Source organism: Mus caroli, unplaced genomic scaffold (genome assembly GCF_978045245.1).
Source record: "Mus caroli unplaced genomic scaffold, Mus_caroli_1 scaffold_14, whole genome shotgun sequence".
Taxonomy (NCBI): Eukaryota; Metazoa; Chordata; class Mammalia; order Rodentia; family Muridae; genus Mus; species Mus caroli.
In genome coordinates, this window is record NW_028227269.1 from 30,019,549 (window position 1) to 30,039,683 (window position 20,135).

The window sequence follows — 20,135 nt, forward strand, 5'->3', positions numbered from 1 at the left end:
CAGGAGAAAGGAGAAATGAGTCAACACCCCAACTGAAAGGCATGACTGCATTTTACCTAGGGAACTGCTGGGCAATGGTGGCACACACCTTTAATCTCAGCACTTGGGAGGCAGAGGTAGGCAGATCTCTGAGTTTTGAGGCCAGCCTGCTCTACAGAGTGAGTTCCAGGATAGCCAGAGCTACACAGAGAAACCCAATCTCTTGAAAATCAAAACCAAACAAGAAGAAGAAGGAGGAGGAGGAGGAAGAAGAGGAGGAGGAGGAAGAAGAGGAGGAGGAGGAGGAAGAAGAGGAGGAGGAGAAAGAGGAAGAAGAGGAGAAAGAGGAGGAAGAGGAGGAGGAGGAAGAGGATACACAGTTGCACAGTTCCTATATGATTAGGAAAGGAAGCCTAGAGGAGGTGTAATTACCAGCTGACCACACAATTCTACCCAGAGGACCAAAACTGCTAGTAGATCTGGTGGGGAGACGACCTGTGTCCCTCACAAAACTGAGCAGCTAGGGACACCAACTGCCACACAAACCCCGCCTGACTAAGGTGAAGAACACCCTGCCCCTGTGCTATGGAGGGTCGGAGGCTCACCTATCCACCATATTGTTCTCTGGTTAGGTAAAACAGTCGAAGATCTCTGAAACCAGATTGTCAATACTAGTGAGTGCACATCCTTTCTGTTTAATAAAATATTTTCTATGTGTTCAAGGTCAACCTGTCTACACAGCAGGTGCCAGGCCAGCCAGAGCTACACAGTAAAACCTATTTCAAAAAACAAACAAAACAAAACAAAACAAAAACCACTCTAAAACATTTTAAAAGACAACTATAATACTACCCAATTTCTGTGAGGACACAGGAACTGCTCACTCTACTGGTTAAAGGATACTAAAACAGCAGGGAAAAGGCTCCCTCCTTACCCTATGCCTTCTGGAATACCTGAGTTCTTTTAGTTAATAATAAGGACATTGTATTGTGGCAATACTGAGTGGGCTATACCATCACTTAGATTCTTTGGTACCATGTCTTGCTCCAATTCTCACTGACTTAGCATCTACTATATGGCAATATTACTTTCTACCTGCCCAATATGAACTAGCAAATCAAGGCACATTAATTTCTGTGACTTACAGATTTACTTCTTCTATAAACTGACTCCTTGCATGACCTGGCACAGCTTTGTTGTATATATTCATGAGATGTTTACATCATACAGTAGTAAGGTTGAAGAGAAACAATTATCAGATTAACCTGTTGGTTGTCATAGCAACTGCTAAGGTTTTACACAGTTTTTTTTTTAAAGATTTATTTATTTATTTCATATACGTGAGTATACTGTAGCTGTCTTCAGACACACCATAAGAGGCATCAGATCCCCATTACAGATGGCTATGAGCCACCATGTGGTTACTGGGAATTGAACTCAGGACCTCTGGAAGAGCAGTCAGTGCTCTCAGCCGCTGACCCATCTCTCCAGCCCACACAGTAGATTTTTAAAACTTCAGTAGTAAAGCCAGATGACTTACCTGTCAATGACGTAAAAGTTGTCACCGTCATCACCTTGGTCAATTACGTGTTCCCCTTCTTTGACCAATTTTTCAAACATGGCATCTAAAACTTGGGACATCTGCTCCTATTAAATAGACAAAATAACTTTATGTGTATCTAGAACACAGTTCCTCAAGTAACCGTATAATTTTTATATTTTTGTGAGAGATTTCAAAGAAATGGGAACATCATTACCATTGAGTTTTATCAAAAAAAATACCATTTAGTCTCCCTCACCACATACGAGGTTATTTATTCTCATATTCAACATCTGAATGAAAGTAATGATAATTGGCCTACTTTAGAACACTTCAAAGTATCACCACTTTACATGGAAAAGAACTACCAAACCACCACACATCTTAAAAGATTTTAAAAGCTAAACTAACTAGGATGATAAAGAACTGTTTCAAATTTTTGTAAACTATCTGTTCTTAAAACCTCCTCTATTTATTGCTAGAACTAGGGAGGCAGTTCCCTAAACACCTGGTGAAATTACATCCTAACTTCAATTTTACAGTTTGTGTCAGTGCCCAAAACAAAACAGAACAAAATACAGACTGAGGTGCCGTGGAGGGAAGCTAAACAAAACCAAAACAACAAAACAAAAAGCAAAATCTGTCATGGTCTTTTCTGTCATTGCGTTTCCCTTAAAAAAACCAACATCTACGTCTCTAGGAAAGTTCTTTACGAATTATTAAAGCCGCATTTAACAGTGCTGGAGGGGCCAATGAGAACAGCATGGGGACCATCCACACTAAAATTCAGTGCTCCACCAGGGTGCAGCCAAAAGACAAAGATGAGAGCCCGATGAATGGCTTAGAGGTGCAGGTGGATCAGATACCACCTTCCCATCAAGTCCCTCTCACCCAGACAACACCAAGCAGCCCGGACTTGACTTAATTTCCCAGACAAGGATCAGAGAGAAATCAAACAAGCTGGAGAGAACTGGAATAGGCGCACCAAACCCCAGTGCCCGGAAAGCAAGCCCTTCACTGCCGGGAAGACGCTCCCAGGTCTAACAGCGAGCTCACAGGCTGCCCTGCTTCCTCGGGGCTCTCAATCTGCTTTTGGTTGGCAGCCCCATGCCATAGGTGTCCCAGGAACAGAGCAGAGTTTTAGACAGAGCTGCTTGTCACCCAGAGACAGCTCAGGATGACAGTATACACAAAGGCATATAAAAGGATCCTTACAGTAAAAGACAAAAACCTTAAACCATGACTGCTATTGTTCTCCTTTAAAATCAACTTCTCGGGCAGACTTAGGTCTACAGGTGCACTGAGACAACCGTAGGGCTCCACACTTCCTCCGCCTACTCCATTACCAACAGCCCTAGCACTGGGGGAGGTTTGTTACGACTGATCAGCGCTCGGTGACTCTCCCACCCTGGTCTGCATTTTACCTTAAGGTTTGTTCTTGGTGTTACATATCCTATAGGTATGACAAACATCAAATGACACATGGCCCCCCAGTTGGATTATTTTAAGTATATAAAATAAGAAAGAGTAAAACCCAAACCACGAAGTCAACAGAGAAAGGGAAGAGGAAACTAAAAATAAAGAAATATGGAATGAATTTTCCAGAACTAGAAGACACAAGATTTTAGGCTGAAAGGGAACCAGGCTCTCCTGTGGCCAGCAAAGACCCCATGTATAGAGATCCAAAATACTTCTGAGGAGGGTGTGCCTTAAAATAATTTTGGAAAGAAGATGCCCAAAGTCTCTCGAAATAAAAATAAAGAGACATGCAAACTAAGATTGAAATGGGATTCCACTCCTCTCACTTAGCAACGTTCACTTGTGGAGGACGGCACGAGGAAGAGACATTCTCACTGGCTGCTATGGAAAAGTACAAATGGAATGAACAAATCATGGCAACAGTTAGTAAGCTCTCAAATGTGCAGCCTCCACTCTGACCAATCGTTCTCCAGGAAGCCACCATGAGGTGACATATGCTGTGCCACTATTCACACATCACAGCATCACAGAACAAAACTGACGCCTCCCTACGGTGCTGGGCAAATAAATACACTGCACATGTTCCTATACATTCAGCACGTGGGGATTCCCCTGCCTCCACCTTCCGAGGGAGTCGATGACTGTGGCAGGACTCTCAGAAAGGGTGCAACTGAAAATGAAAACCTGCTGAGAGGAGTGGGCAGAGGGAGAATGGTGCGTCGGCCATCTTCCGTCTCACTAGTCCTGCCCCAAGGCCGGCATGAGGACCACAGGACCACGAAACATGGGGTTTTAACACAGCGTAAAGGCTGAGTGTAAGAGCGATCGTGGAGCCGTCCTGCTAATGTGTTCTGCAGCTGCAGCAATGCTGAAATGCAGACTCCTCATACACAGAAGTACTTTTCAAACTGTGCTGAGTTCAGGGCTTAGTGAAGAGGGACTTCAGTCTGCAAAACAGTCTACTCCAACTCCATCCTCAAAGTACCTTTAAGCCACTACATTTTGACATTAGCTTTCTGAAGTCAGAGTACAAACTAACGGGTTTTATGGCAGGACTCTGCTACAGTGTCATTATCTGTGTAACTGTGTAACTGTTCTCCTTCCCTGCTGATGTCCCCCTGTCCCTTGTCCCTTGACTGGTTGCTTCCTTCCTATCTCCCAGTCATTCCCTCTGCTTTCCCATCACTCACCCTTTTACTCCTCACCCATTTCCCCTTTCCTTTAAGTTAAGGACGTGTCTCCTCTGAGTCCCTTCCTAGCCCACTTCCCACGCATGGAAACTAGAAGTATATGGGCTGGCATATATCACTAAACATAATGATCTCTGGTTTTATCCCTTTTCCCAAAAATGTCAGACCTAGTCCTTTACAACAGCTACTAAATGATAAAATTAGTGGAAATCAGCATGTTTGAACTAGTGCATCGAGACCTTGCTATTTTTCAGAGGAGTTGTAGTTTCATAGCAAGTAGAGAGGGATGCACAGATTTCCCATAAGCTGCTTGCCCCATACTTGAACAAGCCTCCCTCAGCATCTTTAGTCCCCACCAAAGGGCTCCATTCGTTGCCTTGAACCTACAGACCCACCATTTTCACTCAGTCAAGTCACAAGTAAAAGGACATGGCTACAGTTTCTCTGCCCCAGCAAGAGTCTGAAGCCAGCTGTTCATCTCTTCTGTCCCTTGATTCCTGGTTACCGCTGAGCCCATTTTGCAGACTCCACCTACTATTAGGGATGTCTGACAGGTTCAGGTAGGGCTAGCCTTTTCAATCTGGCTTCTGTGACTTACTAATACATGTTTCCTTTGTGCCTTTCCATGGCTCCACAAATCATTTCCTTTCAGTAAATAATATTCCGCTGTCTGAATGTACCATAGTTTATCCATTCATCCACGGAAGAACATTTTGTGAGGGGTATAGAACCTGTCTGGATTCTTTGGGGTGCAGCATCCACTTGTTCCAGAACCACTTGTTGCCTTTGCTCCTTCCTCCTGTTGACTCACATGGGCTGTATTGACATCGTCCTTCGTCCTGTTGACATTCTTGGGCTGTATTCAGCTATGCTACTTAATATACGCATTTCTTGCCAGTACTGGTATCATACCTTATACTAAGTGTTGAAGTCATCAATTCACAGACTGGCTTTCAACACTGTATAGACCTTTCCAGATTTAACTATTTTAGATGTCAATTTTAGAATTAGTTTACTGGGACAGCAAGATGTCACATAGGCCTGATGACCGGAGTTCCATCCCCAGATTGCACACTCTGCTGATGGACACTTAGTTTCTACTTCCTTCCAGTTGCTGTGGACAGTGCTAATATGAATACTTGTATACCAGTACTTGTCTCAACCAGTGTTTGATCTCACCCCTTCTGAACGTTTAGGAGAGGAATTTCTGACCTATACAAGATTTCTACACTTAACTCTGAACAGCAGAACCATTTACTTTGCACTAGCAATGCACAAGAGTCATAATGTCTCATGTCCTCAGCATCTGTTGTTGATATTGTTAGTTTGTTTTGGTTTTTTATTTAATTATAGACATCCTAGTGGAGATGAAGTAGTATTTCATTTGGTCTTGATTTGCATTTTCTTAATGTCTAACCATACCAGGAATCTATCTGCTTGCTTGCATTTGTCTTCTCTGGAGAAAGCTATTCAAGTACTTTGCTCATTTTAAAATCAGATTTTTTCATATCTTACATTATTTAAATATTTTGAACATTAGACCTTTTTGAAGTACATGATCATCAAATATTTTCTTCCATTCTATAGCTTGTCTTTTTACTTTTTTTAAAGTGGCAGTAATGCCCTGTGACTTATTAAAATGTTCTGTTGATACAAAGTTCAATGTATTTCTCTCTTCTCATTTTTGCTTTGGTATCTAAAAATCCACAGCTAAATCCAAGGGCAGGAATACTTCATCTTATGGGGTGGTTTGAATGGTAAGTATTTGTGGGTGCACACGTGCATGTGCACACACACACACACACAGAGTTAAGATGCAGATATGGAGTTACCCTGTAACAGGGCAACAATACTCCTCCTAGACAACAAAAACTAACTCCAGGAATGATTTCTTCTTTGGAGCTGTTAGGCAACGCGGTCCCATAGACCCTCAAACGTTATAAGCTATTACCACTGTTCTTGGTTACCTTCTAGAGCACGACACTAAGAAGGTCTTGCTGAAGACATGACAGAGCTGAGCCATAAAACATGGCACGATCAGGATGGTATGGACCTAGAAACTTCCTCCCTAGGAGCTAGCTTTCACAGTGCTGGCAGGGCCTGTGCAGGCACTGGGAGTGAACTCAGTACTCACCTGTACTCCCTAAGCTACAGCAATAGCTCACCTAGCAAGACATGCCCATGGAAGGAACCAACCACTTTCTGATTGGATCTAAATCTCACTCCTCAAGGTGAGCTGATGGGTACATAAGTCACAAGCCCTAGGGAGGAGCCTGTACTATTATGCTTCTAAATGTTCAGGATATCCATCTATCAATGTGCCTACCAACTCTCCTGAGAAGCTTCTGTGTGCAGTAGATGGTGACAAACATGGACCTTAACTAGCCAGAGAATAAGAGAGTCCCCAGTGCTCAGCTTTAAAGGGACTGTGTATACTGCATCATCCCTACAAGGTTCTGATACCACTGCAGAAGAAAAAGCAGGAATTGTATAAAAGCCAGAGGCAGTGAGTGACTCCTGACTTTTAGATACTTCTGGACACAGCAGGGCAGCCCCAGAGATGAACTTACAGCAGCTGTGGTAGCACACGCAAAGCCTGTGCAAGCCCAGGGCTGGATCCAATCCCAGCAGAGACATGGACGTTGGGCACACAATCCCACCCCTAGATATGCAGTGATTGACAGCTGTTAGATGCTGGAAAAGAAAGAATCAGTTTTTCCTAAGAGGTCAGCCTGGTCAGAGGAACACACTCCAGGAGAAGGCCACACAGCGAAGGATATTTGGGGCAGTGCAAACTGGTCTTGAAAGGTTTATTTGTTTTGACACACAGTTGGGTGGCTTAGGGAATGGAGGGTGGATCTGGGAAGGGTTGAAGGGTGAATGTGATTAAAACATGTTGGGTAGGAAACATGAAACTTGCAAAGAACTAATAAAAAAATAGAGGCTCTATGTACATATATCTCTATGGTATCTAATGCATTAAATAAGAAGAGAACAGAGCAAAGCACTGGCTAAATATTGCTGCCACTAAAATGTTAAAAGAATATATTTGGGACTGGAGAGATGGCTCAGTGGCTAAGAGACTGACTGCTCTTCCAGAGGTCCTGAGTTTAATTCCCAGCAACCACATGGTGGCTCACAACCATCTGTAATGGGATCCAACGCCCTCTTCTGGTGTGTCTGAAGACAGTTATAGTGTACTCATATAAAATAAATAAATCTTTAAAAAAAAAAAAGAATGTATTTGCATATCCACTGCACAGCCCTGGGAAAGAAACATGGTAATATAGAAGACCTTGTCTACTGAGAAACGGAGGTGCTGGGAGTCAGTTGTAGGGAAGATCCTTTTTGTTAACTTTTGATAAATTTATGTGTAGTGATTAAAATTTCTTAATTAAAAAAAATACTCTACAGAGAACAACATTTTGAGTCTTCCCATGGACGAAGAAGCAGGAGGAAATGCGTTTTCATTCCTCCCTGACTGTGCTCGAGATCTGGCTCCTCTTCATGGGCAGCAGCCAGGGCTGAGGATGGAGCCAGGATGGAATAAAGCAGAGATTCCTAGCATGGTGCTAATTAGCCCCACGGGGAGCTTTTACCCAAATGAGTTCATCAACCTCAGGCGACATATGGCCGCCTATCAACATTCTGAAGGTTAAGTAAATGGCTTGCTAAGACTGCATCTTACTTACTCCCTATGATTTGTTTCTTTGAGGGCAGGTAGTGGGAAAATATCAGCTTTATTGATTAGTTCTGACTCTAAATGTCAGGTGGAGAAAAGTGAAACTGCTACAGTAACATTTTTTGGTTATGTTAGAATTAGCCCCATTTTAAGCAGACATGAAACATGGCTTTTAATTATAAAGCTAAAGCACTCATACTAGTATATAAAAAAAATTCCTAATAAAACAGAGAATTTTGCTTCTGAAATCTTTTCTCTGTGACAGGTGTCCGCTCTAGTCAATCAAAATTGACTTTCCCCCTGTAATTACCCACAGAGTGCTGAGAACTTAGGAAATCTTTAATACACAGAGGCTTACAGGGCTGCTGACAGCTACTGTTGGAAACCCACGTCAAGTTCTCTCACAGAACGCAGATTCAAGACCGAGCTCAATAAAGGCTCTGAGTCACTGTGGCAGCAACAATTCACTGAACTGATGGAAGAGCCTACCGTATAGCCAGGAAAACTGTTCCAGTTAGCCTCAAATTAGAAATATTTCAGGAGGAAAACGGCCCACTGAGTTGAGCATTAAAATATTCATGAAGAGTATCTTCAAAGACATTAATAATTAGAAAAATCTGGGCTTCAATTATATAAATTCAATTATATAAATATACAGTACTCCACGGAGGGAATGTGCTGAGATCTGAGAAGTGTGAATTTTTCAAACTAGACAATGACACCAGGAAATAAATTCAGATGAGACAGTAGCTACAAAGCCAGCATCACGCTCTGCAAATTGGCAATTACTGTTTCCCCTACTTCTGTGGAGCTGTCCTCGTTCTGGAACCCTCTTGCCGTCACAGTCACTGCAGCTGGACACTGGCAATCATCCTAGATGTTCCTGCAGGCCCCAGGAAGGCCAACTGTTGAGTTCCAAGGTCTGAGAACCCTGCACATGTCGTAGCCATTCCCCACTCCCCGAGATCATGGTATGGTTTTTTCCTTCATGGGCTCCACTCTTTTGTTTTAGCCTACATACCTACATTCCTCTCCTCACTTCCCCTTTAACTGCCAAAGGGAACAATTAAGACTGATAAATCCCCTGCTCCAAACACTTCAGTTGTACCCACTATGTAAACATAAGAGCCGAGGATGGGGGAGGAGGAAGGTTATCCTCTGCACAGAACGGGCAGTGGCTCGAATGAACTCACAGCAGCTGTGGCTATCTGCGCAGGCGCAGCCCTTAGCCGACAAGCTGCTGGGATTGATGGCTACTGGGAGGAATAGCCACTTTCCTTTGGAGGCTTCGGCCACCGGAAGGCTCCCCCACGTGCCAGTGGATGACCCCGGGCCCATGAACATGCAGACAGTACTAACGACTCAGTGGGTAGAAAGAAGGAAAACAGAAAAGTAAGACTGTCGCCAAAACCATGGTGAATGGCTCTTGATCAAAGAACTCTGAGGTTATGTTCTGGTGTGTCCTCACACACCCGTGTACACACTTACACCCACACTTGCCCATATGCTCACAGATAGACACCGATACACACAGACAGATGATATGCAAAATAATTTACCAATTTAAATTTAATAAAGGTTAGAGTAGACAACATCCCAGGAATGTTTATGTTGGGTATACTAAGAACGGCTGGCTTTCCCAACTAGGTTCCTTGGAGATCCCCCACACCACCTTCCAGGACTCAGTACCAACAGCCCGCTAACAGTACTCACTAACAACCTGGCTCCTCCCTCACCCTGGTGCCTTATCCCCATAAAGCCGGCCATCACAGCCCGGCCTGTCTCTGTCTTCATCTCCACTCAGAGACAGCCATTCTGTGCTCCCTTGCCCCCAATAAATCTCCTGCCTGAGGTACGTTGCCTAGTGTCGTTTTTACGGTACTCCTTGCCCCTGTCACATTGCCAGGATAGCCTTGCAGCAAAACCCTTGCAGTGTTTAACTAGCAACTGTGTCGTTCAGTCATTAGAGACGCAGGCACGGGAGACAGAACATGGCTGACTGCATAAATGGTCACACCACGCCTCATCTTGGTACTTAAAGTATGTGGGCCTTAACCTCAATATCACCTGGACTCCTGTGAGGTGCAGGCTCTTGGGTTCCACTCAGACCTGCTGGATCAGGATCTCCAAATTTACTAACTGCCCTGATGATTCACAGTTGTATTCAAAACTTAGGAGGCACTGAAATTCTCCCATGTAAAACCCTAGGAAAATAGTAGAGGATCCTTAACGAGTCCACCCCTAAATATAACTGGCTCAGTGATGCACGGAGCAGACATGCAGTTAGTGGATGGAGTAGAAAGACTCAGCCTGAACGGATGACGCCAACCAGAAGAGCAGAACTGCAGTCAAGCTGCACTGGAACTGTTTTTAGCTACACTTGTCTGTTCCTACTCTTTCAAGTGGGTTGAATCCTTTTTATTTTTTCACAGCCTTATGCATGTATATGAGGAGTTTGGGCCACTTCATCCCCATCACCCTCTCTTCCTCCCTCTGAACAACATCCCAATAAGACCTCCTCCTACTTCCTTTTCTTCAGTGACCCACTGAGTTAAATTCAGGTTCTCTGCATAAGCATGGGGTGGCAAAACATCTGGGAAGAAAATGGCGCCTCTACTGAAGCAATCAAAGATCACAGTAAGTTTTAATAAGACTTGATTTTGATAACCTGTCTATCTGTCTGTCTCTCTGTGTGTGTCTATCTCGTGTGTGTGTGTGTGTGTGTGTGTGTGTGTGTGTCTGTGTGTCTCTGTGTGTCTGTGTGTCTGTCTGTCTGTCTGGATGCCAGAGGTTAACCTCAGGAGTCTTCCTCTACCAGATTCTATCTTATATTTTGAGTGAATCATCTGGCTAGATAGGCTTATTAGCAAATCTCTGGGATCTACCTGTCTTATTCTCCCCAGACAGCCCCTTCCCTCCAGTGCTGGGGTTGCAGGCACATGCTGCCACATCTGGTGTTTTCATGGGTATTAGGGATCTGAACTCTGGTCCTCCTGTAGGCATTTTACTCATGGGACCATCTATCCCCAGCCCTGGACCCTCTTTAAATACCATCACTTTATTAAAATTGCCTCATCTATCCAAAATATTACTAAGTATGCATACCTAGATAAAGAAGAAACGGGAACTCAGACTGTTCTGGTTTCAGGCCATCCTTTCTTTTTGAGACACTGATACATACAGAAGGCACTGGGGACATATGCTACTTAAAGAGAGAAATGAAGCAGAAAAAATGTGTACTCTACCCTCAAGAAATGAATAAATGAAGCAACATATAGATTTTTGTTTGGTCAATCAGAAATGTCGAAGATGGTAATCTGAACTCAGGGATGACATGTCATTTTTTACTGTCTGCTCCAAAGTCCAAATATAAATCAAGTTCTTGTGGAACATGACAAAAGGTTGTACAAGACACCAGTGAAGATCTTATAAACATTTCAGGGTACAAGCATGACCTTATATAAAATGGCATGATGTAGTACCTTAATTTTTCAAAAGATAAATTAAAAAAAAAACAAGTCCAGAGAAGGGTGGACCCCATTTTAAGAACAGTAGGACTTGATGCTCTCAGACATCCATCTGCAAACTAGGCAATGAGGAGCAGGCAAACCTTAGGGTTGAAGTAAGCTAGCAAAGTTGGTCCTTCACATTTGGAATGGAGCAGTAGTTCCTCCTTAAGTCACTAGACAGCAGAAAGCACTATCTGTGATGACAAAGCAGAACACTGAAGAGTGTGAGGCGAAGTCTCAACACTCACACCCAAACCAAGTGGTATGATAGAAACACCCTCTGTGGAGACTAGAGATGTCAGAATTCTTTCAAAGAATCAAACATGTCCTTGCCTTAAGCCAAGTGAAACACACTCCATTTAAAATATGAACAACACAGAGCTTAATTACATTCAAGGGTTCTTATTATCGGCTGCTGGGAGCAGCAGAGAGGACCCTTCTAAGAGCCTTATGCTACACAGAGAATGCAGGGGCCTAGCCTTTCCCTCCCTGTCCCATCCCAGGGCTAGGTTTGAGGTGCATGGCATTCTCTTCCCTTGGTGCCTTAACACAGCACATCCATAAATTCAAGCCAGCAAGAGCATGTAACCACTCGGCTTCCACCGTGATCACAGAGTGATCTTAGCTTGGAGAGCGGGGGACTCAGGTCCTTGCCCAGTTCGTGACCCACTTCTATTATTATGATTTCTCTTACTGGATCCAGGTTCTTAAACAGCAGGATGTCTTTGCAAGCCTCTTGCAATCTGTTTCTCTGATCATCGGTTTTGGGATGTATTATCTGAAAAGACAGCAAAATCGAGAAAGCAAACACAGCAGTCAATACCAGGTAAAATCCAACAAAAAGGAGTGCTGGAGAGAAGAATGGTTAGCGCTCCAGTCCACTCTCCCAGTTGGTAGGACATTCGCTTTGGGTGGCAAACAAGGATTAGCCCACGAGCACAGGACAATGACACCACCACTTCTGGGTGGAAAGACCATCTTCCCCCCAGATCAGCAGGCACATTATGAAAGATGCATCCTAGTCTATAAGGCATTATAAGGCATGTATACGGGACAGAGTGTTACATAGTTACACTGGAAAGTTAGACACTGCCTTCATTTCGTTGTTACTGATCTTAAAACTCTGCCAGAGACAGCTCTTTCCATTAAAACCTGGTAATGTTGGCAGAAGTAAACAAATTCTTAAATGTATACTTCATTCAAGATTAAAGAAAATTTTAGGAAAATTGCAGCAGGTAACTTTCCTGACAGCAGATAAGGAGTTCAGAGAAGGGACCCAGCAACCACGGATTGCCCTCAAGGGAAATGCATTCAAGGGAAATGACTCGAAGAAATACTGACACCATCATTTTAGGGTAAAGTCAGGAGAGGCCAGTGTTCTAAACTCTCACTGAACACTTCATCCGGGACAGTGAAGCAGCCAGAGGGTCCTCTGTGAGACTCAACGGACCAACAAGTTGGGTTCTGTTTTCATAGCATAGGAATGCTTGAGACTGAATCCAAAGGCTTGCCCATGTTAGGCAAATTCTCCACCACTGAGCTATATCCCTAACTTCAAAAGGCTTTTTATTTACTGTGAATATTGTAGTTTGTGACTATAATATGAGGTAAAAGACACTCCTAAAAGCAGGGATGGAGTGGATTCCTGGAGACCCAACACACTACTTCTCCTATTCCAATGTTGCCTCAAAGAATAACTGTAGGATCTCATGAGCAAATGCCTCACCTTTCCCATCAAAGCAGCCAGAATCAGACAGCACTGAGCCTGTGCCCACACAGACGCCAACACTCACAGGCACATTCAATTTAGCAGAAGACATAGCTAACAACAACAACAAAAACAAAACGCAATGGACCCTAAGCCTAAAAAAAGCTGGCATTACAGTACAAGGAAAGGATTCTGATGGGCACCACTCCTGCGCCTGGGACTTACAGGTGACAAGAAAGACTACTAATTAGTGAATAAATCCCTACAGGTGTTTGATCGACCAAGTGCTGTGACTTGGGACTCTGAGTGGCCCCACACTGAGCCCTATGTTGGTGCTGCTTCTCTGACGACTGTGAGGACCTTGGCAGGAGAGGGCCAGCTCAAAGACACACAAGGCTATGGGCAGGCCCTTCTTATAGCTTCCTGTCTTTCCAAACCAGCATCCTCTTCCTGGATGCTGCCTTGTGACATTCTTGCCACCAAGGACTAAGTCACTGTCACAGCCACCCCTCCCCCACCTGATGGACTAAACCTGCCCAGAAACTGGATCCCAAACAAACCTTACTCCCTTCCATTATGTCTGCCAGGCCCACTGTGCTACTGTTTGTCACTACACAGGGAAGAGGTCCATGAAACCTTTGTTTACTATCTGACCCACACTGATCTGAACCTAGACCCTAAGGTGACAGGTGAGCACAATGCTTCCGGCCTGTGCTACACAGAGACCTTCAAAACTTACATCACAGTGTTTGCTTTTACCAGCCCACAGGCTCTTTTGTTTTTTTACTAACATTTCTCATTTCAGGATACAAATCCTGCTCAGCAAGCATTTATGTAGCATTTGATATATGCTAGGCAATATTTTAAGGGCTCCATATAAATTCATTTCAACCTGGTAACAGAGGTGAGAAAATAAACTCACCCAGTTGGTTTTATCTCAGTCTGTAAACTGCAGAAAGAGCTCAGATTCATGCTGGACAGGCCAGTTATCAGTGAACACTCAGACCTTACTACAGTAAGCCACACCCGCAAGCACATCTGTACTGAAGAGTCTCCGAGCTAAGAGTGGCTCTACCTTGGTAATCAATCTCTGTGTCTATCTCTGTCTCTGTCTTTCTGTCTCTCTGTCTCTGTCTCTCTCTCTCATACACACACACACACACACTAACACATGGAAATTAGAAGAAATTCCAGTTCAACAGACATGCTTTCATTTGCACATTGCCTGTGCTGATCTGAGCCACAGCAGCAGGGCTGAGTAGTCTGAAGACAGCTTCTGACTCCCAAATATTAAATATTCATGTTGAGGAGTAGTGAATTTTCAGTCAAAAAAAAAATTCCCCACTAAAGCATTTGCCAACTTCTGCTCTGAACCTCTTCGCCTTTCAAGGAAAATCACCAGAAAGGCAGCTAATATGGCTTCCTTCGCCGTGCTCTCCATATTCCGTTACAGAGGGAGCCCTGCGCACGGTCCACTTCACTCTCCAGGAAGACATAAAGGAGACATCTCAAACATCCAACGAGAGCACTCTACTCTCCAGCTGCAAACATCAGTGGACCCCACACACGGGCTGAGGTGCACTTCCATCCGTCTGTTTCTGACCTCGTGTGAGTCCTCAGCTGGCCACCGCTGCCTCCACCACACAACTTCATACCCCGCTTCTGGTGGCTGCCCAGGCCCAGATGCAAGAGTGAGCCCAGACACGACTCTCTTCCTGCCTCATGTCTTACCTCAAGGAGACTCCAGTCACTTCAGACTTTCAATCTATACAATGTCTGGCTGTGCTTTGAGCACCTCCTATTTGTAGTTATTCATTAATTTGCTTGTTAGCATCTGCCACTCGCCTCTAATAAAGAGGTCAGGGCTTCACTGAGCACACCTAACACCTGGCCGGCTATGCAGAGGGCGATTCAGAGAGATTTTTGGAGGCTAGAATGAGAAAATTTACCACTCTTTCCTCCAATGGCACATGCTGATGTATACTACCCTTAAATTCTCTTTTATTATTGGAATTCCAACTAAAACCCAAATTAGTTTTTTTTCCAAAATGAGTCTTAAGTATTTAGACTTTCTTTAAATTCATATGAAGATAAATACCCATTTTTATTAGTTTACAGATTTCTTGATTATAAAAATTCCAGATAATAATATGAAATGTTACTCTATCAAAGTGTGGTTTCCTCACAGATATCTCATTGCCCATCTATCTAAAGCTAACATCTGTAATAATCATTGCTAGGAACTATGGCTCAGTTTACCTTATAGTTTTAAGGCCAAAGGCAAAATGTAATCTTGAGTATGATATCTAGAAGAAGTCATTTTCAACCTAATCAAAACCCTAAAGTACTTTATCAGAATTACTAGTATGTAATTAATGCATTGCACAGACACTTGAAGTATTAGGAAGGGCAAGGCTTAAAGCGAGTCCCCACCCTATGCAGACTCCAGTGTCTTAGGGTTTCCATGGCTGCAGGAAGACACCGACCAGAAGCAACTTGGGAGGAAAAGATTGGGTTCGTTGTATATCTTGCAGTCCATCATCCAGAGAATTGAGGGAAGAAACTCAAACAGGGCAGGAACCTGGATCCAGGGGCTGATGCAGAGGCCATGGCCGAGTGCTGCTAACCAGCCTGCTGCCATGGCTTGCTTGGGCTGCTTTCTTATAGAATCCAGGACCACCAGCCCAGAGATGGCACCACCTACAATGGTCTATACCATCTCACATCAATCATCAATCAAGAATATGTACCACAGGCTTGCCCACAGACCAATATAGTAAGGGCATTGTCTCACTTCCAAAACTGACTCTGACTTGTGTCAAATTGCCATGGAAATAGCCACCAGGCCCATCTTTCTTAGAAAATGCCTGTCCTTACTTATACAAGTGGTCTCTGAGTCTTGATTTTCTGGCCCTGCCCCTGATGGTCAGTATGGGCTTTTCAGAAGCTCCTGGGAAACCAGGATCTTGAACAGAAAGACAACAATAAGGTGAGAGTGTGGGTGAATGTCCTTAATACCACTCAGAGTCTACACCTTTGCTGCTAAAGAACCCTAGTGCAGTGGTTCTCAACCTTCCTAATGCTGCGACCCTTTAACAAAGTTTTTCATGTTGTGGTGACCTCAACCGTAAAGTTATTTTCATTGCTACTTCATAACTGTAATTTTGTTACATATGAATCATAATGTAAATATCTGATATGCAATTCCCAAAGGGGACATGACCTATACGTTGGGAACTGCTGCCCTAAGTCAGGTGGCCCTGTCTATGCTGTGGACTCTAAACTCTTTCTGGAATTGGTAATACGTCCAAACATGTATCCTACAAGCTCTCACTGACAATTTCTATGTTTAACTCCATTTGATTGGCTGCTAAGTGAATATTCACTACAATGGAATGAACTAGCTAAACCATTTTACTTAACTACCATTGAACTAGCGAAACCATTTTACTTAACTAACTCAGACTCCTCTCAAGGTCTCAGTTTTTGAGCCAGTGAGATACCAAATGCTGCTTTCAAACTATGTGCCTTAGCTTTAGACTTTTAAAACTAGTTTAAACTACCTCAAATTATCCTGATTACACAATTTTACCATATATATATAGTTAACCACAAACATAAGGAATGTGTGTAGCCCTCAGCTGTCACCCAGTACTGTCTCCTGTAGAGACGTGGATGAGGTGTGTGATAGGCAAAGTGGTTTTTAGATCACACAGTGTAGTGACAGCATGCTTCAGATTAGCAAGAAGAGTCACATTGCTGCCCAGAGGGTGCGTCCACTTCAGCAGCCTAATCGTCTTAAAGTGGGGGCCCACTATCTTCCTTTCTGCATTCTTCAGAGCTATAAATATAGGCTTTTAAAAACACCTTTCAAGGCAGAGGGTACAAAGAAGAGTTCCCCAAAGTATGTATAAAGAAAAGGAGGGAGCTGGAGAGATGGCTCAGTGGTTACAATCACTGACTATTCTTCCAGAGGTCCTGAGTTCAATTCCCATCAACCACATGGTGGCTCACAACCATCTGTAAAGAGATCAGATGCCCTCTTCTGGTGTGTCTGAATATAGCTACAGTGTATACATAAAATAAATAATTCTTTAAAAAAAAAAGAAAAAGAAGAGGAGGAAGGAGAGAGGTAAGGAGGGGGAATGTGAGGGGGAAAGGAGGAAGGGAGAAAGGAAGGGAGGGAAGGAGGGAAGGAGGAGGGGGAGATAGGTTGGTTGTTTCTTGTCTTCATGTTTGAGCACAATAATCTTTTACTGAGTTTCCTTTTTACTAGATCACTAATGGGAGAAGTAAGTTAAGGCTACACCTTAAGAGCTGCATCCAACTACACAAGGCAAATCCTTACATAGTCATCAGGGCCTCCAAGATCCAGTCTGCACTAAGTGTGGTAAGCGCCGTGCTGGCAGCCTCCTTGTGATGCTTCGAGGCCTGTGTCTCTCAGAGGAACCTTCTGTTAGCAACTGACAGGAGCAGAAGGTCTTCACCGGGATCTTTCTATACACGGAGCATTTGTTACAAATAACTATGGCTATAAGGAAATTAGCTCAAAACATTTTCCCTCCCCAGGACGCCTGCGGTGAAAGGACTGAAGCCGCACCTTCAGGGAGCACTTATGTTCCTGTTTCATTCCACCCAAAAGCGACTCTGGGGTTTTAAAAATAAGTCTACGGAATGTGAAGTAGAAGCAGACTATTAAAAGACGACGAGGAAAAGAGGTAAGTCCTTTGATTTTCTCTGCTGAAAGCCTGGGTTTGTTAATGCTTCTATCATGACTCCCTTACGGAACGTGAGAGCATCCGTGTTAACACCCCCTGGTTCAGTAAACCACATACCCTGGACTCTGCATCGTCTTCCTCTTCATCAGGATTATAAGCTTCTGCACAGACTGCAAATATAAAAGGGGAACATTGTAAACATCTGCCCATCAAACACATGCAATACATACCTTTAAAAGTAACCATCAGTGAGCTTCAGGCACAGAACCCAGAGGCCCCTGGGCTGGGCCTGACTTGAGAGCCTCCTCCCTGAGAACTGGCCTCCATGGTACCAGAAGGTGCCATGCAGGCTTCCAAAGGAGCGAAGCAACCAACAGTCCCGCCAAAATGTGGTCCCTGTGAACCGTGACGGCCACCTCCTGAGGATGCAGTAGTCACACCTACAACTTAGCAGTAACTCACAGCTCTCTAACTGGGCTTCAGACCTGTCACCAAGATGAAAATCATGCCTGGTTCTGAAACCTAGCCAATGGGCTGCTGAAGACATCGATATGGAAGGAGAATCTACAACCACCCTTTTACTAAGCCAGCACAACCCCTAACTACATCTAAGTATGTGTCCTTATACCTACAGAGAAGGGTAGTCCTCACTCCTCATCAAGTAGACATCCCTTTGCAACAGAGACCATTACAAAACACCACAAACGATCAAAATGCAGAGTTGAGGAGCCTAGTTCTGCTGGATACATCGACAAAACACTCGCACACCAAAGGCTCAGGGAACGTTGTGGAAGAAGGGGCGGTAAGACTGTGAAAGCCAGCCGGGCGTGGTGGCGCACGCCTTTAATCCCAGCACTCGGGAGGTAGAGTCAGGCGGATTTCTGAGTTCGAGGCCAGCCTGGTCTACAAAGTGAGTGCCAGGACAGCCAGGGCTGCACAGAGAAACCCTGTCTCGAAAAACAAAAAAAACAAAAAACAAAAAAAAAAAAGACTGTGAAAGCCAGAGGATCAGGGAGTTTGCTGTGAGACTGTGTTACAATGTCAGATGGGTGTAGCAATGTCAGATGTTACACCCACAGTCTTTCCAACATGACTGCCTAAGCATGAACTGAAAAGGATGACACCCACAGACTTGCTAATGTACATAGGGGGAAGATTGGGAGGCCTCAACTCCACAAATAACTACAGGCAACTAAGGAATGCTGAGAACGGGAGAAATAGTCTTCCCCAGGGAAGAGCACACCTGTTTACCCACTACCAGTGGTGAGCCCGGAAGACATATACTCACCAGTAACATTATTCAGTAATGGAATGAGCAAGTTGTATGTGTGTGTGTGTGTGTGTGTGTGTGTGTATTTGGGAATGTGTATTATGTGCATACATTTATATTAATAACAATGAAAAAGGAGGCCATGAATTTGAAAGTGAGCAAAGAGGAGAATGTGGGACTGTTTGGAGGGAGAAAACAGAAGGGGGAAATGGTATAACTATATATAAAATCTCAACCAAAAAGAGACATTTAAAATTAATGATCATAAAGAATGCCATGATGGTTTTTAAAAGCCACTAATTACAAGGCTAGGAATCTACCCCCTAAAACTGTTTATGTATTGTAATTTATATGAAAATCTCATAATATAAAGCCACACTTGAAAATAGCCATTGGTTTTTGCTTATTCCTGTTCAAAACTTAACCCTTTTAATATTTATTTCCAAGGCAAAAAATATTTGTAACCTAAAATTACCTTAGGGAACATGAACAATAAAAACATCTAAGTTTGCTATGAAATGATCTATTTAATCATAAAGCTCTGAGAAACTCTCATGAATTATTCATAACCCACTTTCTCGGTATCAGAGTGCTAACACTGAGAATATTTCCTCCTGGCCTTGGTTGGAGTTGAATTTATACTGCACATGCAGCCTGAAAATCTGCTTCCTTTTCCTTCAACACTGAGAATGTTTGCGTCACCAGAAACACTGAACGTTGTTCTTGAGGACCACAGTATGCTACCTCACTATCATTAACTCCATTCCTAATACTGGGCATTTAACTAGCTTTTTTTTATTACAATATTTTTGCAATAAAATTTCTTAACCATAAATGTAGACATTTTACATTACTTCAAAAGTTATTCTGTTAGCCTTTTGGCATGACAAATCTTAAGGCATATTTACTGTATATTTTTCTACAAGAGGCTGTACCCATCCATTGTTCTACAAAGAATATAAAAAGGCTTGCTGGCTACATGAAAGAGCTGGGTGCCAATTTAAAAGAAAGGATTTAAATGTTTCAAAACTATTAAAAAGGAATAACTTACAAATACTTT

The 20,135-nt window shown here is 43.4% G+C and overlaps 1 protein-coding gene across 2 annotated transcripts in view; it reads right to left on the minus strand.

Annotated features, from left to right (window-relative positions):
• Prkar2b (protein kinase cAMP-dependent type II regulatory subunit beta) overlaps positions 1-20,135 on the minus strand; it is a 95,813-nt gene that overhangs the window by 15,156 nt on the left and 60,522 nt on the right. For both annotated transcript variants that reach the window (XM_021178929.3, XM_085830288.1), the window contains exons 3-5: positions 17,923-17,975; positions 12,074-12,157; positions 1,520-1,626 (exon numbers count right to left, since the gene is read on the minus strand). In XM_021178929.3, the coding sequence (XP_021034588.1) occupies positions 1,520-1,626; positions 12,074-12,157; positions 17,923-17,975 (244 nt within the window). The remainder of the gene's footprint in view (positions 1-1,519; positions 1,627-12,073; positions 12,158-17,922; positions 17,976-20,135) is intronic.